The 24,314-nt window shown below is 42.9% G+C and overlaps 1 protein-coding gene across 2 annotated transcripts in view; it reads left to right on the top strand.

The window, feature by feature from the left end:
• Positions 1-13,352, top strand: part of LOC126238059 (ecdysone-induced protein 75B-like) — a 626,856-nt gene extending 613,504 nt beyond the window's left edge. For both annotated transcript variants that reach the window (XM_049947766.1, XM_049947765.1), the window contains one exon: positions 11,944-13,352. In XM_049947766.1, coding sequence (XP_049803723.1) covers positions 11,944-12,045 — 102 coding nt within the window. In that variant the 3' untranslated portion in view covers positions 12,046-13,352. The remainder of the gene's footprint in view (positions 1-11,943) is intronic.
• Positions 13,353-24,314: the final 10,962 nt, after the last annotated feature.

Raw genomic sequence — 24,314 nt, 5'->3', positions numbered from 1 at the left:
CGTTGACGAAATGACGAAACCGTCTGGAATCTGCACATTAGGCGACATAAGGTCCTGACAAATTTCCATCCAAAATGGCGCTAATAGCAGACGAAATGTCCGGTAAAACTCTAGAGGAAGGCCATCAGGTGACTTATTTGAAGGAGGCGAATCGATAGCATCATCGACTTCGTCTACCATAAAGATGGCAAGCAGATCCATAGTAACAGTGCCAGGAACCGAGACAAAGGAGAGTCAGGAGACCACCATAAAGTTGGCTGGATGGTTGCGTTGTGCAGAGTACAGCGTAACAGAATAAAGTGCATAGGGGACAGACACTATATCACGGTAGGTATCTAAGAACCACCCATCATCAGTCGTAAGAATATTAACCAATGTCTTCCGCTGGTGGTGCCGTGTGCTATCATGTGGTACATAGAAGGACGCTCCTGAGTGCTCTGATCGTAGCACCTTCAAGGTAACGTCGAGAGAAGGTAGTGCGCTGTGCCTTGGCACAATTAACCGTCGCCTGACGCTCTGGTGGATGCAGCATCATACTACACTCTCGGAAGGTGGTGAAGCATAAATTCCGTACCTCGTCACCGCTGCGCTGTGGCGGTGGGCAGGCTGTACGCAGAAGATCCACCATGACAGTGCAGGCTGTCCACGTGGTCTCGATGATGTGCTGGTTGTCGGTGTAGTAAGATGGATCGTGGTCAGTTTCCACGGTCTGCAGCCGTGCCACATCTTATGGCGTCAGAGACTGATGGCACAGTTTTAGATGTCAGGATCATAGAATGCAATGGGCCAGTCATCAGACATCTGCAGTCCAGTGACAACACGTGGCAGATATAAACACGCCTGAGGCGACTAAACTAATGGCTATTGAAATGTGTAAACCTTTCACGGTTATCATGAATATGCTTCCAAGAGCCCACAAGGTTGATTTGCTGGACAGTTCCCTCGAAAGCCGCGCTCGGAGAGTGGTGTGGCAATTGGCCTTTTGGCACCTGCGTGGAGATGAAGTCACGTCTAACGATCACGGCTTCCTGCCGACCCAAGAAGAGAGGCGCTACCACCTTTGAAAATGAAGTGGACATTCGTTGCGGCTACCCGAAACATATGGTGCATAAATTTTGATGACCCTGACGCCACCAGATGTGAGAGCCATAGGTCTGGCATGTTACTGTCACGTAAAAAGATCGCAGGTCTTCTACCGTGGGTAAAGCATGGGAAATACAATAAGTTCCAACACACACCTCCTGACGGAGGGTAAGGTCAACTTCTGCAGCATACTGCATCTCATGGAGTAATACCAGTTTATGCTGTGCATAGATAGTACTGAAAAAGATCGTGGCTATGCAATAAGTTCGAAAACTGCATCGTCAGAAGAGTTGACGACGCGAACGTGGGGTAAGTATGTGGAGATCTCCGTTACGTCCCAGTGGAAGCGAACATCACTGTGACAGGGAGGGAGCCGGCCCCACTTAAAGTAGTTCCATCGCCCTGTATACCTCATGAACTTCCATCCTCAGTATCGGCATCGTCCACCCAGGAGTGAAATGTTTCATTGGGCTATTTCAGTTGAACTCTCTTAGAGGAGCGCCCACCAGTAGTGCCAGGCACATAAAAGGGGGCAATCCTATAAGGAATACTGAAGATAAGATCACGACTATAAGTATGGGTAGTACTTATAGTCCTGATCTTTTCTTCAGTACTGTTCTGTGTACACTTAATACGTTTGTTTCTAGAAGTCCTGAGTCGTAATTTGATATTCATGACACGCACATTATTTAAGTAATGACAAATGTAATGTGGTGGCTCAAACCATTTTAACACTAGAACCGCTGATATTTGGACACACCTAGAACCACGGCTGGGTCACTAATGACCCGCGATCTTTTCCTTTATTTGCCCTATGTCAGTGGGTTATTGTTACTGCCAATGAATCTATTGTTAGAAGCACTAGGAAATTTAGAATGAAATTGACAAAAATAAACAAGGTTTACACAAATTATAATTTTATATTTTAAAACTGACATGTATTTGGGCAACGGCCTTGCCACAGTGGCTACACCGGTTCCCGTGAGATCACCGAAGTTAAGCGCTGTCGGGCGTGGCCGGCGCTTGGATGGGTCACCATCCCGCCGCCACGTGCTGTTGCCATTTTTCGGGGTGCACTCAGCCTCGTGATGCCAATTGAGGAGCTACTCGACCGAATAGTAGCGGCTCCGGTCAACGAAAACCGTCATAACGACCGGGAGAGCGGTGTGCTGACCCCATGCCCCTCCTATCCGCATCCTCACCTGAGGATGATACGGCGGTCGGATGGTCCCGATGGGTCGCTTGCGGCCTGTAGACGGAGTTAGTAGTAGTTAGTAAAACTGACATGTATTTGCTGGGTGTTTTTACTGGCTACCGTTACATAACGAACACAAATAATAGGCTTTTGATGTACATTTGTTGCACACATTTTTCTTGCAGATGTCACACTTTACAAATGATTTGTTTCCTTCACAGTTAGACTTTAGAAGGCAACGTGTTCGCTTGTTTTGTCTGTCAGGAATATCTTCAGGTCTGACAGGGACGCTAGTCTTTCTAGTCGTTGTGTACTTCTCAGCAAGCCCCTCCCCCAGCTGCAGGATGGAATCACTGGGTTTCAGTTTTTATTAGTTAGAGAATTGAACAATACCCACGCATTCATCCCAGCCAAATCCAGCAAGTTGTAAAATGTGTGAACAGGCCAACGTCTCTATGGTGCTTTGACAGAGTATTTGCAAGCCATTTGGTCGACCACGTCCACTCCATATTTAGAGCAGTTATAAAACATAACTGCATCTGGCTTCTTTTTTATACCATCCTCAATCGTCACATAAGGATGCATAGTGCTCAGAATCAGGACATTCTTGTTGCTCTTACCCTGATAAACAGTCAGTGTGGAATCATCTTTTTTCAACAATACTGTGCTGTATAACTGTTCTCTTGCCTTCTTGATACGGACTGGTATTTCCCTGCGAGATCGATTTATTGTGCCCCCAAGACTCGTAGAATTAGCTTTCAGTGTCTCAGAGAGCATTAAGGAGGTGAAAAAATTGTCACATGTGACATTTATTCCTTTGTTGAGGTAAGGTTGCATCAATTTTTTTTACAACAAAGTCACCAAGACGCTCATCACTCCGCCAAGTGTCATCCTTTCCTCAATAAGGGATAGCATTCAGAATATATTTTGAGTCTTTATCTACCGCCATCCAATACTTTTGCCCATATCTGTCCGGTTTTGAGGCCATAAACTGCGTGAATCTGCCACGTCACTTTGAAGTAAAAAGCTGTTCGTCGATTGTTATATATGGACCCGGTATGTAACTAGGCTGTGCATTCGCAATGAACTCATTCCAGATTTCTGATACCAAAGCAAACTTGTCTTCTCTTAGTCGTTCTGATCTTGTGGATCTAATGCCAATCTGAGATAACACATTATCTCTCTGAATCTGTCACGAGCCATTGTTGATTTCACAAAATTATTTCCCCACTTCACTGACCACAGTGTGTCTGGTTCTGAGCTCTTAGCTCCAATAGCACCACGGACGTACAATATAGCTATAGAATCTTCCAGTTCTTCAATTTTTATAGTCCACTCATCTGACCTCAGTACACGACGTGCTTCAGTTTCTGTACATTTTACAGTATGTTTCAAAATTTTGTCCGTTATCATTAGATGCTATGCACTGTAACGGGTCTCTGAAGGAAACTGAAGTAGTCCAGAACCCTGGGCATTTTGTTGTCCACGCCGACCTTGAGGACGTCCACTTCCTCGAGTTGACTTAGTCTTTGTGGCAGCTGTTCCTGTAGTAGTAGTTATACGTATTAGAACGCGATTTAATATTGAATATATTGCGTAATATTAAAACAAAGAAACACCTTCATACATGTAATATATAACTTGTAAAAATTCAACACGAAACAAAGTATAAACATAAGTGTTGCAATTGAAATTAGTGTCTACGCAACATATACATAAACAAAAATTATTATAAAACAAACACATAAACAAGCATAACTTTCTCATCAGCATTTAGTAGAACCTTCTCAGGAGTAACATCGTCTTCTGATGAAGAATACGGAATTATTGGCGATGGAAATTCTTCCTCGGATAAAGACTCCAGCGGTTTGCCCTCAGATTCATTATCTAAAATCTCATTTAGATCATTTATAATGTCCTCTTCTGTGCGTAGAAATTTGGCCATAATATATTCGTAATTTACAAGCACTATCTACGCAGCCATAATGCACTACAAAACCCGTTTTCGTGGTACAAAACTCTGGGTGCGCAATATTTACATACAGGGTCAGACTTGTTTGAACCTCTCTCCCTCTCGTTCCATGCTCAAAACGTCAGCCGTAACTGAAGTAAAAACGAGTTTTGCGATTGTTGACCAAACACACACTAACAATAGGCATGAAGCTACATGAAAAATGCGATTGTTATAGCGACTGCGCCGGGCGGGTCAGAACTGACCCTTCCTCTGTTCCAGGTGAATCTACATATTTCTCTTTTATGTTTTCGTCATAAAATGTTAAATGAAGTATAATCACTAATTACCTTATTTAATAAAAAGTCACAGAAATGTAACACTCTAGGCAATAATACAAAAGAGTGACAAACAAAAGTGTTAACCCTTATCTGTGAAGATGGTCCATGGCTGAAACCGGCTGATATTTATATTTAAAATAAAAGTAGCTGATCATCAAACATGCATTTTATACAATATGATTTTTATTTACTGTAATATCATGACGCGTTTTCAATAACGGCCACGGGAGGCTAAGTGCAATAATATCATGGTTGGGCAGCAGGTCAGAGCAATTAGGATGTGATCCTGTGGAGCGGGTCAGTCGGCAAAGCAACCCTCCTACCATGTAAAAATGTACTACTTTCTATATGAAATTAGATTTGATGTCACTAAGAACATTACTGTCTTCCACGGTGAATGAAACAGTCTGAGACAACGTCAGGTAAATACATGGCTATACATACACAGTGAAATAGGAGTAGTGCAGGTGTGGGTTTAATAATGAATAAGAAAAAGGAATGCGGTTAAACTACTATGAACAGTATAGTGAATACATTATCGTAGTCAAAATAGACACGAAACCCTCGTTCACCTTAGTAGTACAAGTTTGTATGACAGTTAGCTCCGCAAATAATGAAGATATTTAAGAAATTTATGATGAGGTAAAATAAATTATTCAGCTAGCTACAGGAGACGAAAATTTAATTCTAATAGAAACTGGAATTCGATAGTAGGAAAAGGAAGGAAGGGAAAAGTAGTAGGTGAATATGGAGCGAAGGAAAGGAATGAAAGAGGAAGCCACCTGGCGGAGTTTTGCACAGGGCATGATTTAATCATCACCAATATTTGGTTTAAGAATCGTAAAAGAAGGTTGTATACGTGGAAGAGACCTGGAGATACCAGAAGGTTTCAGGTCAATCACATAATGGTTAAACAGACATTTACTAACCAGATTTTAAACTGTAAGACATTTTCAGGAAGAGAAGTGTTGTAGAGTTGTTGGTCATCAAAAAGGAGAGGACTGACACCTCTATAAAAGGGGAAGATGTGAACTCTGGTCACAATTTATTGATTGTGAGCTGTAGATTAAAACTGAAGAAATTTGAGAAAGATAGGAAATTAGAAGGATGAGACCTGGATAAGCTCAAAGAACCAGAGGCTGTTGAGAGCTTCGGAGGGAACATCGGGCAACGGTTGAATAGAACTGGAGAAAGGAATACAGTAGAAGACTAATGGGTAGTTTTAAGAGATGAAATAGTGAACGCAGCTGAGAATCAAACAAGTAAAAAGAAAAGATTTAGCAGGAATTCTCGGATAACACAAGATAAATTTAATTTAACTGATGAAAGGAGCAAATTTAAAAATGCAGGAAATGACGCATCAGAAAGGGAATACAAATGTCTAAAAAATGACAATAACAGGAAGTGCAAAACTGCTAAATCGAAATGCCTACAGGAAAAAAACTAAGGATTTAGAAGCATATTTCACTAAGGGAAAGGTAGATACCGCCTACGGGAAAATTAAAGAGGCCTTTAGGGAAAATAGAACCAACGGTACTATATACATATTAAGAGCTCAGATGGTAAACCAGTCCTAAGCGAAGAAGAGAAGGAGGTGGAAGGAGTATGTAGAGGGTATATACAAGGAAGACGAACATGAAAGCAATATTGTAGAAATGGAAGTGAACGTAGATGAATATGAGATGGGAGATACGATACTGCGAAAAAAGCTCTGAAAGGTCTACGTCGAAACAAAACTCCAGGATTTGATGACATGCTGTCGGAACTACTGACAGCTTGGGAGAGCTAGAAATGACAAAAGTCTTCCATCTTTTGTGCAATATGTATGAGACAAGCGCATTAGCCACAGACTTCAGGAAGAATGTGATAATTCCAATTCAAAGAAAGCAGTTGCTGATAGGAGAGAAAATTACCAAACTATCAGTTTAACAAATCATGGTTACAAGATACTAACACCAGTTCTTTACAGAAATATGGAGAAACTGGTAGAATCAGACCTCGGGAAAGATCAGTTTGGATGCCAGAGAAATGTAGAAACATGGGAGGCAATACTCACCCTACTGCTTATCTTAGAAGGTAGGTTAAGGAAAGGCAAACCTACATTTACAGGATTTCTGGACTTAGAGAGAGCTTTTGACAATGTTTACCGGAATACTCTACTGGAAATTCTGAAGGTAGCTAGGGTAAAAGACAAGGACCGAAAGTCTACATACAACTTTTACTGAAACCAGATGGCGGTAATATGAGTCGAGGGGCATGAAAGGGAAGCAGTGGTTGAGAAAGATGTGAGACAGCGTTGTAGCCTGTCCCCGTTGTTATTCTGTCTGTATACTGAACAAGGAGTAAAGGGAAACAAAGAAACATTAGAAGTAGGAATTAAAGTTCAGAGAGAAGAAATAAAAACTTTGAGGTTTGCCGCTGACATTGTAATTTTTTCAGAGACAGTAAAGGACTTGAACGGAATGGACAGCGTTTTCAAAGGTGGATACAAGATTAACATCGACAAAAGCAAAATAAGGATAATGGAACGTAATCGAATTAAATCAGGTGATGCTAAGGCAATCAGATTAGGGAACGAGACACGTAAAGCAGCAGATGAGTTTTTCTATTTGGGCACCAATATAAGTGATGATGGCCTAAGTAGAGAGGATGTAAAATCTGTTCTGACAAGGGCAAGAAAAGCATTTTCTAAGAAGAGAAATGTGTTAACATTGAATATAGGTTTCAATGTTAGGAAGTTTTTTCTGAAGGTATATATGTGGAGTGTAACCTCGTATGGAAGGGAAAAATGGACGGTAAACAATTTAGACAAAATGAGAGTAGAAACTTTAGAAATATGGTGCCACAGAAGAAGTTGAAGATTAGATGTATCGATCACGTAACTAATGAGGAAGTACTGAATTGAATTTGCGAGACAAGAAAGTTGTGGCCTAGTTGACCGGTTAATAGGACACATTGTGAGACATCGAAGGATCACCAGTTTAGTATTTGATGGAAGTAAAACTCGTAGAGGGAGACCAAGAGATGAACACAGTAAGCACATTCAGAAGCATGTATGTTGCAGTAGTTACTCGGAGGTGAAGAGGCTTGCACAGGATAGAGTGGCATGGAGAGCAGATTCACGTCAGTCTTCAGACAGAAAACAACAACAAATTAAGTAAAACTTCCGTTTACTCGAGTAGAAGCTCGAGTGCTGTAGGACTGCTAGCATAGCTGCCTGAGATTGTGTGGCTTCATCTTCCACAAACAGACCGGCGGTTCCTCGATATTTAAATAAATAGAAACAGATACGGTGCAATTCCGTGCTCTGTAATCTCTAGTGTTTGCCTTTCCCCTTTTGCTGTAAACACAGCTCATTAGCTAGGAAAACATACAGCCAAGCGCTTGGGCCCTAGCGTCTAATTACCACCGGAAAGACAGGTTCGGCTCATTTGCGTTGGTCGAGAGGTATATAGCCTACTTCTTTTTGTAAACAGCGATGGTAAACTTCTGACGATGCTCTCATCTAGAACGAACTCTTTCTGCTTGTCTGAAAGTAACATCTTCCGCGTTGGCGTATTTTCCTTTTTTTTCTCACTGTTACGTGCAAAAAATTAAACACAACTTTATATAAAATTATAGTCAATTGCAAAAGCAGTAACGTCTCGCACGATGAATATTTCTATAAGATCCCTGCTGAAGAGAATAGAAAATTTACTCTCCATATGGTTTTTTCCCCCTTATATCCAAGTAAAATTCGTGTCTGAATAGCAATTCCTTCGTTTTCTAATTTATCTAGTTCGTAATACATTGAATGTTGATAGCTGACAAAAAATCAAATTATTTGTGTAAACGGACCAGAAAAGTCCTGAAATGTTATAACGTGCTCGCTGCATTTGTGACCGTTTAGATTACTGGTGGACCTGATTATCGTCGCCAGACATCGACGAATGCGAGAAAGTAAGAGACGTCGATGAACGTGATTGCCACATTATCGAAGTATATCGTATATTACGTGGACTGAATGGAATATATTCTGTTGGTGAAATACACGTGCACACATGGAGAGGGCTACTCCTAGCTGCTCTTGAAGTGTACTAATCTTCCTCTGGTATTCTTTATTATCCTATCCCTTCAATCCATTTGATTCCCATTCACATTAAAAACTACATTGACAACTATGCAACACCCTTAAAACTTTCTCTTACTCGAAGTCTTATCCATTCCATCACTAACGCTTTCATACGTATGATAAAGGGGCGATTTGTCACGATGGGTCCCTCTGCCTGCTCTTGATCTTGTCCCTTGTCACCATATATTTTTTTATAAAACTCTCACTTTGCCCTAAAAGTGATTCGTGCCTGTGAAGCTCACCTTCCTGACTCTTGGTATCACTGTTTCTGGGGTGCTCCCGTTATAAATGTCTCACACAGTTTTTATAGCTTTGTGCTACTGCCGGGAGTATGAACTACACAATCTACGGTCATTTCCAGGACAAACGCTGAGAGATAGTACAATACAGAAATCTCCGGCAACAAGGGACTTGGTAAATAGCACCTAGGAACAATGTTCACGGAAAATTTCGCGGCTAACTCCTCCAGAATCTCAGCCTGAATATACGGGTTGGAGAGCTCTTAAAATATTGAGAACAGAAATGCGCAGATCCAAAGGCTAGTTAGAGTTAGTTAAATGCAAAATTCTAGTGTATATAGAACCATTATTTTGAATGGAGAAAAACTCAGTGTCACATATTTCAACCGGCGCACAAAATACAGTTCAGTGCAACATAACGTCCCTACTGTTAGCCGCTACAGGGCTGTAATACTGGCGTAATTCTAGTATGAAGCAATTACGTCTACTGTTAATTTTTTTATTTTTTAAATGAACACACAAACATTTGACCGTATTGTTGTTTATTTAATTACGTCCTAGGTTTCGGCCTTTGATGCCATTTTCATGTGATTCAGTATATGTCAGTAACATATATTGCAAGACGTCAAGCTGAAGATTGGGCTTAACATTAGGAAAAATTTTCACCCCCCCCCCACAAAATGCCTATGTAAAATCATCATCATGTAAATAGATCAGTAAAGAGTAGTGGAAGCACGTCTTATGTAGTGCAAACATGTTTTATTGTTTGTGGTCATTGATATCCTTTTAAACTGAGTATTATTGTTTCTCAGATTTTATAAACTTTATTGCATCTTACTTAATATTAGTAAATTTCTCAATTCACTTTCAGTGAAGAAACATCTAAAATTGATCCCATAATGTCGTTCGACGGTCACACTTAAATTTCCCTCTTTAATTACTGCTGCTGCAGGCAAATGCATTTTTCGTTTTATGTAATAATTAAAAATTGCGTTTAAAATTTTTCGGTACAGTTCGATTAATTAAATATAGCATGAAATATCAGTAGTCAACTTTAAAAAAAATGATCATAGAACACTACAAATTGTTTTTCTATTTGGTGACCAGTTTCGCTTATACAGTGTGTTTCAAAACTGGACGGCAAAACTTCAGAAAGGGATTCGTCATCAAACAAAAGGCTATGTCATCATGAGACCAGAAATGCATAGTTGCCGAATTATTCGAGCATTTTACTGTTAAGTAGTGCACATTTGACAAATTAAAGGACTTAGATATACAGGATGCCTCCATAATGATACTAAAAACTTTCAGAGGTGACAGAGGAAGATAAATATATCAACGTGAGGCAGAGGACCCTGATCTGGAAACGAGCGAGTCGAAAGATATGAGCGAAAAACTTTCTAATACATCTTAGAATGGATCTCATCTACTGCCAGATATTTGTTTTCGTATTTTGAAAGGTGGTCGTATGGACTAAAACAAGAGAAAAATTACCTGTAGAAACGCGAGCCCTAAGGCGCATCCCTTGAAATCTATCTGCATATGTTCATTGCTACTACTGTGGAACACATCTCTTTTGCTGGACGTGTGCTCAGAGCCTTTAGGTGGGGTTAGACATCAAACGGGCCGACTTGGAGCAGGAGAGGCACCACACGACATTTTAATTTGCACTGTCTATACTTTTACAAATAAATTCATAAAACTTTGTCAACATGACCAGGAGGGATTCAGAATTCACACTCTTAGCAATGTAAGTTCAAAAATATAACAAAATAAATTTTTTTACGTGTGAAATTTCATCAGTTTTTCACTTACTATTGGCTGCATTTGTTACTATAGGTAAACTTTTCTTTATAAGTCAGAGAGATACTTTGATGATTTTTGCACAGCATACAAATCATACGTACAGGTGTATGAAACTCAAGAATTTTCCAAATCTATTAAAAACTGTGGTAAAAAATGAGATAATTAACCATAAAATTTGAGTTTTTTCTAAACATTAAGTTTAATATGTAACAGCTCATTCATTTTTTCATTAATTAAATAAATTCTAGAGCTTCTTACACCTGTACGTATGGTTTGTATGTTGTGCAAAATTCGTCGAAGAATCTCTCTTACTTATGAAGAAGAGTGTACCTACAGTACCAAATGCAGCCAATAGTAGGTGAAAAAATGATGAAATTTCACACGTAAAAAAAAAATATTTTGTTAGATTTCTGAACCTACATTGCTAAGAGTGTGAATTCTGAATCCCTCCTGGTCATGTTGACAAAGTTTTATGAATTTATTTGTAAAAGTATAGACAGTGGAAATTAAAATGTCGTGTGGTGCCTCTCCTGCTCCAAGTCGGCCCTCTTGACATCCTACCCCCCTTAAGGTCTGCATTTTAGACCGCATGTTTACTACAAATATTTTCTTGTTCTGGTCATACTGCCTTCTCCGAAGATATGGAAAGCAAATAACTTACAGTCACTCATATTTATCACAACGATATCTGTCGACTCAACCGTTTCCGGACCAGGGTCCCTTGCCTCAAATTGATACTTTATCCTTATGTATTATCCCTGAAAGTTTATTACATCACGAAATCATCCCGTTCATCCACGTTTACGTAATTTGTCAGTGTGCACTGTGTAAGAGTAACATGCTCGAATAACCACGCCTTTCCAGATCCACAGCCTTTTTTGCTTCTTTTTATATGGGAAATCCATTCCTGAAGCCTTGCGTCGAGTTTTGAAACACTGTGTATAGCCATCCTCAAATCAAAATATCCACAATAAGTTGCAACGTTGGCAGAATCTGTGAAGTCAGTTATGTGAATTCAACAGCTTGTTGATGCTGCCGAGAATGCCAGCTTACTTTCAATATTTCGCGGTCTAAGTGTGACGGTATGATGTAAACCGACCGTCAAGCGCAAATGAATAGCGATTTCGGTTGTTTATAGTTGAGGTTTTGTTAAGCGATGGCTACAGATGCTGTAATTGAAACTTTGTCCATTACACTTATTCTCTGTTTGTCGGCAGGGCGCTATGGAGGCACTGATGAACCGCCACCGGGAGGAGCAATGGCTACGAAGACGCTTTGGCCTGCCCCCGGAGAGTCCTCATCAGCAGTTCGCAGGGTAGCCTGGTGACAAGTCTTTTTCTGGTCGCCGCATCGACGTTCCAGCACCAAAGGCGCGAGAGTACTGTTTACTGTCAGGGTGCATGCTTCGTGTCGAGGACTATTTGGAAATTAGGGCCGCGAATGTTACTAAGAGACTGGCAACGGCCTAAGTTCAATATTCTCTCGGTGTTGTCTTGTCAGTAAATCAAAGACAATATTATGTCTGTATGTCAATGAAACCGGACGAATTTCTTAACTCGTCTGTTTCGAGCTCGCTTGACTGAGTATCCACAGTCTCTATATGTTATTTGTAACTGAATAAGACATAGTAAATTCTACTCCTAATTTAACATAACTGATTATTTGCTGTTACATGCATATCTTGGAGACAGGAAGTGCTAGTGAACTTGGAGAATGGTACAGAAGTCACTTATTATACCCAGTTTTTGTATATTTGTTACTCGAATTTTGATGTACCAAAGTAATGTGGCCCAGTAGTTTGATCACATGAATGATGTACTCGGAATGTTTCGGTTTTAAAACTCAAGACCTTGGAGAGCTGTATTAGACTAACACCTACATTCTGCAAAGCACTGTGAAATGCATGCGAGTATTGATTTAATATGTTTCCTTCTGTTCCACTTACGGACAGGTAGTGGGGAAAACGCGCAACAACCTGAGTGTCTAATTTTATTTTTATAATCTTCGCGAATGTGGTATGTAGGAACACAAGACTATTTATAAATTCGACCACGAAAATGGATTGCGACTATTTTCTACCAAGATTTGTGCTAGAAAATGACTACCACAGATCTCTTGAATCATTTATCTCGCAATACTGTTTGTATGAAACTATTTTTAATAAACCGGAACTGCACTGTGTAAAGAGAGCAGAAATATACGGCTTCTTAGATTAGCAACCGTTCGGAAGAAACTGCATTGTGAGTGGATCGATTTGGGAATTCTCACATAGTCATCCCAGGGGAAAACAATAACGCTGACATTTATACTGTGGTGTCAGAACCATCTATGTACACAAATGGAATGCCAACGTAGCAAGTTAAAATATGAGATACAGCAAGTGTATCATAGGCGTGAAATTGTGATTGTGTACCAATGTAATAGTAAAGTGTCAATAATCTGGATCCCTTGATCTCTTCAGAAGCCATTTCACTCCTAGGTTTTCGGTTGAGTTTCGCCCTTAGTACACAGGTTTTAGGATGTACTAATACCAAAGTCATAGTCTAGTGTCACTGGATGAAAAGTCGAGACGAGACGAAACACTCTGATGCAGAACGAGGCAAAAAAAAAAAAAAAAAAAACAAAACGAATCTTATGACTCAAACACCACTCACTGCATGCAAATTAATCGCACAAAGCATTTTCTTAAAAAGAACACAATAGGCACAGGATGCGCATCACAGAACCCCTATGCGAAAATAGAGATATCTCTTATCTGTTTTCCATTTCGTTCAACGGCGTACTGAAAAAAGAGAAATGACACACATTATTCCACTGATTTCATACGACTATTACTAGAAACTGACCGTTAAAATATCATTCACTACTAATAACACAACCCCCTTTCCTCAGTACATCTGCTTTCCTAAAGTAGCCTGCGAAAAACAAATATTTTTTTTCTAACCAACGTACGAAGCAATCAAGCTCGTTTCCACAAGCTTGCGGTAATAATAGTACACGGTGTCACAATTTTTGCATCCAGCGAAAGAAGCTGAACTCATTGACGCTACGGATCGTGATAATATTTGCTGTGTTCCCTGCAATCTCAGAAATTCCAGTTGTTACCTCGGTGACCTAGTATGTGCGCACTTTAGACCACAGTCACAATCGTCACAAGTTTCAACGATCTTAACGATATCAGATGCACGCATATTTATTGTTTCCATTTAAAAGCTCGTCGTTGCATACACAAGCTAATTTGAATAAAACCCACATTATCAGTATATTTCCTTTCAAATTACGACCAATGAATAAACTGTGTATAAAATAAGGTACTGGCAGAAGTAAAGCTGTGAGTACCGGGCGTGAGTCGTGCTTCGGTAGCTCAGTTGGTAGAGCACTTGCCCGCGAAAGGCAAAGGTCCCGAGTTCGAGTCTCGGTCGGGCACACAGTTTTAATCTGCCAGGAAGTTTCATATCAGCGCACACTCCGCTGCAGAGTGAAAATCTCATTCTGGAAACATCCCCCAGGCTGTGGCTAAGCCATGTCTCCACAATATCCTTTCTTTCAGGAGTGCTAGTTCTGCAGGTTCGCAGGAGAGCTTCTGTAAAGTTTGGAAGGTAGGAGACGAGGTACTGGCAGAAGTAAAGCTGTGAGTACCGGGCGTGAGTCGTGCTTCGGTAGCTCAGTTGGTAGAGCACTTGCCCGCGAAAGGCAAAGGTCCCGAGTTCGAGTCTCGGTCGGGCACACAGTTTTAATCTGCCAGGAAGTTTCATATCAGCGCACACTCCGCTGCAGAGTGAAAATCTCATTCTGGAAACATCCCCCAGGCTGTGGCTAAGCCATGTCTCCACAATATCCTTTCTTTCAGGAGTGCTAGTTCTGCAAGGTTCGCAGGAGAGCTTCTGTAAAGTTTGGAAGGTAGGAGACGAGGTACTGGCAGAAGTAAAGCTGTGAGTACCGGGCGTGAGTCGTGCTTCGGTAGCTCAGTTGGTAGAGCACTTGCCCGCGAAAGGCAAAGGTCCCGAGTTCGAGTCTCGGTCGGGCACACAGTTTTAATCTGCCAGGAAGTTTCATATCAGCGCACACTCCGCTGCAGAGTGAAAATCTCATTCTGTGTATAAAATAATTTGAAGATATTTGAGAGCACCGAAAGAAATTAGAACGATATGAAGCTGGGAAAAATTTCTGTTACTGACCCTTCTGTTGGTCCTGTACAGCAAACATAAATATGTGGCGAAACTAATTTGCAACTTCATTGTTAAATACAAGAAAGCGATGGAGAATTAGAGTGAAGTAACCAATGAATTATTTCTATCTAGTCTTCATCATTTATTGTAAACTGTACTCAGTTTCAACCTGAAAATCTCTACTGTGAAGCGACTGTGACTTCCTAAATTGACTTGGTGTTGTATGTGTACTGTCAACTACAGTTGTACGGCTAATAGAAACAGATAGAAGTAGGAAAAGTGAAAAAGGAACGACTTTCCAACGTCTAAGAACGGTGCGCAAAATGGTAGGAGACAGAGGTTGTGAAAATGTTTGCGATACGTTTTCAGCTAATATTTCTCAAAGAAAATATATCAAGATCTCAAACCATACTTTTTATAAGACTAAATCCGAAACTAACTGATCAAAAAATTCTGAGTATCGGTTTATGTCCGTACTTCCACGATAGTGATCTATTTGTCATATTGGAAAAGAAAAGAAAGTAGCTGTCAGTCATTTTAATCCTATTTCGTCGAAGAACTAAAGATTGTGTCAAGATCTGTCTCCATAAGTGTGTGGCCACAAATTTCTTTCCCACTGATTTGCCGTGAGAGATATGTAACAATTGAAAATAATGTTGTAATATTCATATTATAACCGATTTCATGTGAGATCATATTTGCCTTTGTACTAGGCAACTTGAAGGAGCAGCGAGATTGAGCAGGTAGCAATTATTTCGGACTGATCAATTATTCTTCTGAAGTCCACTCAAATTTTCAAATTTTTTGAAGAGACACACCCAGTGCCTACTGAGTATAATAAAGTGAATGTCATATGTTTGTAAATTCTGATTTACTTGAAATAATGTAACTGTGTAAGATGCAATAAAGTGTATGTATTTTAAAAGTTGTGTGTTTCCCTTGTGGTATGTTCCTGATATTTCAGTTTCTGTTTTCAGAGTCTTGCAATAATTCGTGGGAGATGTAATTGACAACAGTTCTTATTTACCAGACGAGGACCAGTCACTATGTCATATGAATGGGAGGGAACTAGAAGACACTTAATGTCCAACATATGGGATAATATAAGTTGCAGAAAAAAACCTGTGTATGTAATTCGAACTCTAACGCTACACGCATTTAGAACTACTAATTGATCTATTGGTGGTAATGAATATTAGTCATACAATAATTCTCAAGTGTGCGTATATGGTGATACCTGTGATAAGTATATAAAAATGGTTCAAATGGCTCTGAGCACTATGGGACTTAACATCTATGGTCATCAGTTCCCTAGCTCTTAGAACTACTTAAACCTAACTAACCTAAGGACATCACACAACACCCAGGTAAGTGTATAAATTGACGAATCATGTGAAACAGCTCTAAGATTTAAAATTTTAGACTTCGTGAGAGACCTATTTAGTTATCTCTTGTAGGTTTACTGCAGAGATACATACCTTTGCCGCCAACATAGTTCGTCTTTATAAAGAACTCTCTGAGTTCCAATGAGCGGGCCAATCAAGTATCCTCCCGCTCGACGGAGAACTGTGGCTATCGTGTTTGAAGAGACTCAGAAGTTTTAATGAGCATATGGCGAAGCCTTGTCTTGGCAGTCGAATGGTGGCGTTCGGTATTTGCGACGGGACGGGGTAGAAAGGTTCAGTCTGGCTCTATATAAAATTTGCATAATTGCAATATGAGTATGTTAATCATTGACGGAAATAGTGTAGTTCATGTATATTAATTTTCTTGGGTCGCATTGACATGTTTAAGGTAGCGAGTTACAATGGATCTTTGATGACTTTAAAGCATGTTGTCGATGTAGTGATATGGTCTTTGTATTTTCTCGAAGAGACTAGAATTCCATGTGCAGTGCTGAGTGTGTGTGCTGTTAATTTATTCGATTCGCTGAATATCTCAATATCGCACTCTCTACTAATGACTTTTACGAGGGCAGTTCAATAAGTAATGCAACACATTTTTTTTCTGAAACAGGGGTTATTTTATTCAGCATTGAAATACACCAGGTTATTCCCCAATCTTTTAGCTACACAACACTATTTTTCAACGTAATCTCCATTCAATGCTACGGCCTTACGCCACCTTGAAATGAGGACCTGTATGCCTGCACGGTACCATTCCGCTGGTCGATGTCGGAGCCAACGTCGTACTACATCAATAACTTCTTCATCATCCGCGTAGTGCCTCCCACGGATTGCGTCCTTCATTGGGCCAAACATATGGAAATCCGACGGTGCGAGATCGGGGCTGTAGGGTGCATGAGGAAGAACAGTCCACTGAAGTTTTGTGAGCTCCTCTCGGGTGCGAAGACTTGTGTGAGGTCTTGCGTTGTCATGAAGAAGGAGAAGTTCGTTCAGATTTTTGTGCCTACGAACACGCTGAAGTCGTTTCTTCAATTTCTGAAGAGTAGCACAATACATTTCAGAGTTGATCGTTTGACCATGGGGAAGGACATCGAACAGAATAACCCCTTCAGCGTCCCAGAAGACTGTAACCATGACTTTACCGGCTGAGGGTATGGCTTTAAACTTTTTCTTGGTAGGGGAGTGGGTGTGGCGCCACTCCATTGATTGCCGTTTTGTTTCAGGTTCGAAGTGATGAACCCATGTTTCATCGCCTGTAACAATCTTTGACAAGAAATTGTCACCCTCAGCCACATGACGAGCAAGCAATTCCGCACAGATGGTTCTCCTTTGCTCTTTATGGTGTTCGGTTAGACAACGATACGAGACGAAGCGGGAATGTTTGAAAATATTCCACAAGAAATTTCTGGTTCTTTCAACCAAAATTGGCCGAGAAAAAAAATGTGTTGCATTACTTATTGAACTGCCCTCGTATTTAACAAAACCTTCTGGCAGATTAAAACTGTGTGCCCGACCGAGACCCGAACTCGGGACCTTTGCCTTTCGCGGGCAAGTGCTCTACCATCTTTTTTTTTTTTTTTTGAAAATTAATTAATTAAGGATATGAATAAAACTGAAAATGTCCAAATGAAAGACATGAAGACATTGCGGATAGTACATATACAAAAGAAACATGCTCCTGTAGCAATGAAATGAAATTCGTGTCGGGGGCGACACCTGCTCACGACCCGACGTTCGATAGAGCAAGAGAGCCATCTATCGACTCGTTCTCCAGACGTTGGTGTAAGACTGGGTCGTCTTCTCGAAATTAACTAAGGGTCCGTAAGTGTGATCGATGTCTATCTCGGCTTCTTCGTCTATCTCATCTCTCACCCGTCACACCCCATCGGCCGGCGGGTCGGTAAATGTAAGTCGCAAGTAATTAGCGAAGTCTTGCCTATATTTCTTATGCTGTTGCAGCTTCGTGTGTCCATCCAAGAGAAAATGCCAAAAATCAATTTTGTCCTTTTCCGATTCGTTATACACGTAGCCCACCACCATTCCCCGCACCCATGTCACTGCATTGGTTTTTTTGGACCGGGAAATAAGATTCTTGGGGGAAAAAAAGTGTGTCTGATGAAATTGTGTGAGGGGCGGAGCGTAACAGGAACGCCAATATCTGTTGTGCCAAGTGCCACACTGGAGCCGTCCCACTACATGCTAAACGATGTTCATCAGTGTCCACTGTTGCGCAGCCTAAACATAGTGGAGTGTCTGCCAAATGAATTGCGTGCCGCCGTTGATTCGTTGCGAACTTCCTGTTTATCACCACATACCATGTTGAGCGTACCGACGTTGGGAGGTAAACGTTCCGTATAACGCGCCATATCTGTCGCCAGTTCTTGTCTGGGTACTTCTTTTCCAGGGTATTCCCGGGGCACCGGCGCAGTAAGAGTTGGTATACGTCTCGCGTCGTCGGTAGTCGTGTTGTTGGGAAGGAATCTCTGACATAGCTAAGCTCCAAAAAAAAAGACTTGAAATGCGACAGCTTCGGTGAAATATGGCCCACATCGACTGGGGGCAGCATTGAAGTGGGCGCTAGTACATTGGCCAACGCACCCGAGATATTGCGAAATTGACCGCGCCACTGTCGGAAAATCGTACTGACGAATAACGCCCGTGCCTTTTCATATACGTTCACTAGACCAAGGCCACCCTCTCCAGGTGGTAGCGTAAGCGTTGTGTATCGGATCTTAAACAGGTGTCCCACACTCACGTAGGTTCCGAAAGTTGCTTGTATCCGTGATGCCATTGTGCGCGTTAAAGGCAGGACATGCGCTACGTGACTGAGTCTCGGTGCTAGGTATACGTTAACATAGGTCACCCTCTGAATCATATCCAACGCTCTTAATTTCTGTAACAGCACCATTGTCCGCATCAGCTTCAATATGCGTCGGTAGTTATCCGCTGCTGTCCGCTGCACATCCGTGTGGAACGTAATACCTAGGCATTTTATGGTCTTAACTAAGATGAGCGGGCCTTCCTCCCCCGGTTGTAATCCTCGACCGACATTCATGCAGCGTGATTTTTGTAGATTAAGCACGCTTCCTGCCGCCATCCCGTATCGCTGTATCCATGCCAACGCCGTACGTACTTCTTCGCCTGTCCGTGCCACCAGCATCACATCGTCAGCATAAGCGCGGCAATGAAAGATCAGTTGTGGCAACGGCACCCCCTCCAACCGTCTTCGGAGACCATATAGACAGGGTTCCAAAGCCATTGCATACAAAAATATCGAAAGGGGGCAACCTTGACGAACTGACCTTGAAATAACAATGTAGTCAGTGCCCCGCCCATTCACCGAGACCTTTGATCGTACGCCGTGTAACAGTCGCATGATCACTAGGATGAAGGGCTGTAGGATTCCCAATCTGCCCATCACCGCACGCAAAAAGGTATGATCCACTCTGTCGAACGCTTGATCGAAGTCAATAGCGACGAGTGCCCCACGCACTCGGCATGCCGCTGCTAATGCAATGATATCTCGGTAGTCACTGAGCGCCGTATGTACGTTGCTCTTACCGCCGAGGCAAGTTTGATCTATGAGGAGTCTATCAGAAAGTGAAGACCGCAGGCGAACCCCAAGGATGCGCGCGAAAATCTTATAGTCGCAGTTCAAGAGAGTGAGTGGTCTATAATCTCCTGGATTTCTGCCACTGCGTGGTTTGGGTATTGGGATGATGATACCCTCCGTGAATTCGGCAGGTATCTCAGTCTGCGGTAACAGGAGTTCGTTGTACATCTGAATCCAAGTCCGCCCCATGAGGTATTCAAAGGCGCGGTAAAATTCAATTGGGAAGCCGTCCTGTCCTGGGGACTTGTTCGGAGCCCCCCTGGCAATTGCGTCTGTCAGCTCGTCCTCTGTTATCGCTGTGATGAAAGTCTCTGCATCCAGTGGTGGTCCTGTATTTGGCATTTCCGAGATGACATCATGTAGTGTCTCGTGGTTCACATGTACAGGTCCATATAACTGGCGGAAATAGTCGGTAAACACATGCGCAATATCACGCTGGTGCACAACTTGGTGGCCAGTTTCAGAGATTAGTTCCCTGATCAATGTCCTGCATCTTCGTTGGCGTTCACGTACCACGTGGTGCATGGAGGGGGTTTCGGCAGCAACTGTGTCCGCCAATCTCGCCCGGACCATTATACCTTCCATTCTTAGTCTCGTCAGCTGTAATAACTTGGCTTTTAGCCTTCGCATGGCCGTGTGCCTTTCCGGCGATGGTTGTTGGGTAATCAGCTCCCTCAGGGCTGTAAAATAAAAATCAGCCGTTGTGCGGTTCCACTGCGATTTGTCCTGCCCGTATCGTATCAACGTTCTCCGTAACGTTGGTTTTGCGCATTTAATCCACCACTGGAGAACCGAGGTGTATGCTCGTTGGCGGCGAACGCAGGTCTCCCAGGCCGCCTCTATCGACCGGTGACATTCAGTGTCACGTAGAAGTGCACAATTCATTTTCCAGTGACCTTTACTCCGCCATATCTTCTGACGCGTTAGTGAAATCGTACAGACGTACGCCATACGATCCGTAAAAGCCGCTGGCCAGATTTCGGCATCCAGTATCGTCGTCCGTAGAGCTCGTGTCACGTACACTCTATCAAGTCTACTCACCGAGTGTCCCGTGACAAACGTATAACCCGGTCTGTCACCATGCTGCAGTTCCCAGGTATCCAGAAGCGCCATTTCGGTAATCAACGCACGCAGTTCCATGCATGACACATAATGAGGTACTTGGTCCTTTTTGTCGACGACACAATTAAAGTCGCCGCCCACTATATAGTTATCAAAGCGTCCAGCGAACAACGGTGCTATCTCTTCGGTGTAAAAAGTCGCCCTTTCTCTTCGTTTTGTGGAGCCAGATGGTGCGTATAAATTGATGAAACGAACGCCGTCGACAGTGATCGCTATGCCGCGTGCCGAAGGGAGAGACCTGATGTCCTCCACTCCTATTCCTTCCCTGGTGAGAATCGCCACACCGCATCCACTTTCATCGTGCACTGAATAATGTGCCTCGTAACCGTAGAACTCTGGCGGCGATGTGAAACGCACTTCTTGTAGGAGTACAATATCCACGTCCGCAGCGCGTAACATATCTTTCAGCATTTGAATTTTAAGCGGTGTCCGTATGCCATTAATGTTTATCGTGGCAATGCGGTACGCCTGGCTTGTGTTCATCAGTTGTAGGGCGGTGTCATTAAGCGTCCATCTGCCCCCGGCACTCCTCAACACACTAAGTTGGTCAACATTTCCCGACCCCTCCCGGCCTCTGGCCAGGACTGTCCTCAATCGTCGCGTTCGTATTTTCATCCTGTTCCTGTTGGTCCCTTTCTTGCGCCCAGTCCCCCAGCATATTTCCGGAACTGGTCGAAGGATGGGAGGTAACGTTGACATCGCTCTGATGTTGGACAGTTGTCATCTCCACTTTCGCCTTCCGGTCACCAGAAGGAGAGGTCAAGTTATCGTCGCTGTGTAGTTCCTGCATCGTCATCTCGGTATCTGTTGAATCCACTGGTCTCAGGTCGATACTGTCGTTGTCGTCCACTGTCCCCTCGGGACTATGGATATCGTCAGCAGAAGTCAGTCGACGCTTCTTTCTTCTTTTCGGCGAACGCTGTTTCCGTTGCCTTGCTTCCGCATCGGCTGTTGGGGTTGCGTATCCTCCGTCTGGGGCCTGGCCTATGACGCTCTCGGTGGAAGCACTGGCAGCCACCACGGATGAACCTGGAGCGGCCGTCAGCTGCATCTCTTCTGTGGTGTCCTGTGTCTGCTGTGGTGGAACCGGTGGTCGGTGTTCCAGTCCGTTGGTGTCCATGTTCTCTATAGGGGGCAGCTGCTGGTGCCCGTCGGAAGTCTCCCTCACGTCGCCTCTCAGGGCTTCCACAAAGGTCAACGGTAAAACAGTCGTCGGTTGTGGCGCCTGAACGTCATCCCGTGGAGTTTGCACTAAACGTCGCTGGAGGCATTCCGAGCGGACGTGACCTTCTTTTCCGCACCCCGAGCAAGTGCGAGGTTGCCCATCATAGATTATAATCGCTCGACAACCTCCTATGTACAAATAAGAGGGGACGTGCTTGCGCAGTTCTATCCGTATTTGAGCCGGCCGAAGTGGCCGTGCGGTTAAAGGCGTTGCAGCCTGGAACCGCAAGACCGCTACGGTCGCAGGTTCGAATCCTGCCTCGGGCATGGATGTCTGTGATGTCCTTAGGTTAGTTAGGTTTAAGTAGTTCTAAGTTCTAGGGGACTAATGACCTCAGCAGTTGAGTCCCATAGTGCTCAGAGCCATTTGAACCATATCCGTATTTGTCTCACCCCATTTAAAACGGGGTACGTGGTAAAACTCGTCCATTTTTCGGCCACATGGGATAGAACTGTACCGTATGGTCGAAAGGCGTCGGTAACAAGTTCAGACGGGACCTCAAATGGAAGTTCGAAGACTCGTATAGTGCGGATCCCCAATCCAGTGTGATCGACTGTAACCGCACCAACATTCCCGTCGGCATGACAGAAACGATACCCGTTCGGTGATCGTTGTAGAAGTCTTTCGCAAGCAGCCTCGTCAACAAGCTTGACATAGACGACGCTTGAAACGAGCGATAAATTGATTCCCACGATTTCCTGTGGATCGATTTTTACCTCTTCTCTGAAGAAACGTTCAATCTCGTGTGCCTTTGGTCGTGTATAGTCGTTCGCAAAACTGAACTTCAAAGTCGTTTTTCTGTACGAGTGTGCCATCGCGTTCTAGACTCACAACACCGCACACGCGAAGCTGCTCCGGCGTAAACAAACAGGCGCGCGCACCACAGCGCGGCCGGCAGGCAACACGGTCTGCACTGTGTCACTGCCGAAGGCAGACTCACCTTTGCCTTTCACGGGCAAGTGCACTACCAACTGAGCTACCGAAGCACGACTCACGCACGGTACTCACAGTTTTACTTCTGCCAGTATCTCGTCTCCTACCTTCCAAACTTTACAGAAGCTCTCCTGCGAACCTTGCAGAACTAGCACCCCTGAAAGAAAGGATATTGTGGAGACATGGCTTAGCCACAGCCTTGGGGACGTTTCCAGAATGAGATTTTCACTCTGCAATATCCTTTCTTTCAGGAGTGCTAGTTCTGCAAGGTTTGCAGGAGAGCTTCTGTAAAGTTTGGAAGGTAGGAGACGAGATACTGGCAGAAGTAAAGCTGTGAGTACCGGGCATGAGTCGTGCTTCGGTAGCTCAGTTGGTTGCAGTCTTCCTCGAACCCCCACGTAGTTGGGATGTGCCGGGTGCGGTCAGTGTGCACATTTGACAGCTGATAATGAACCTCATGCTTCTGTCACCGCTCCATATGTAATGCACATACTATACCATGAAATGATCTACATGTTCCTTTTAAGAGAGTGGTCCTTATGGAAAATAAATAAATAAAAAACAACATCCCTGTATCCCTGTTCCTTTACATTTGTGATTTGTTTTACAATTTTTTTGTTATGTTTTTTTTGTTTTTGCAGAGAAAAAAAAAGTTGGTAGAGCACTTTCCCGCGAAAGGCAAAGGTCCCGAGTTCGAGTCTCGGTCGGGCACACAGTTTTAATCTGCCAGGAAGTTTCATATCAGCGTACACTCCGCTGCAGAGTGAAAATCTCATTCTGGACTCTTGTTTAAAGTTCTCCGTTGTACATAGATTTAGACGTCTCAAATTGTTACATGTTGAAACTTGGTGTGCCCTGCATTGCTGAGCAGAAATTTCACACTTTCTGTAGTGACTTAAGTATCTGTTGGAGATAATTATACGGGTTTCTATTCAAATAGTTTTCAAATTAGTTAGTCTTCCTCGTCACCGCATTACTATTCAGGCAGGTGTAGATGTGACTGGTGTCTGTTCCGTTGCGAACACGCAGAACGGACACCTTTTTCTATTCATAATTCTATGAGCATGATGACTGTTCCATGAAGAGATTGAGTGCGGACCCACAACTGATAATGTATTAT

This window comes from Schistocerca nitens, chromosome 1 (genome assembly GCF_023898315.1).
Source record: "Schistocerca nitens isolate TAMUIC-IGC-003100 chromosome 1, iqSchNite1.1, whole genome shotgun sequence".
In the NCBI taxonomy this organism is placed as follows: domain Eukaryota; kingdom Metazoa; phylum Arthropoda; class Insecta; order Orthoptera; family Acrididae; genus Schistocerca; species Schistocerca nitens.
The sequence above is the reverse complement of the archived record's forward strand: the minus strand, read 5'-3'. Positions and strand labels throughout refer to the sequence as shown.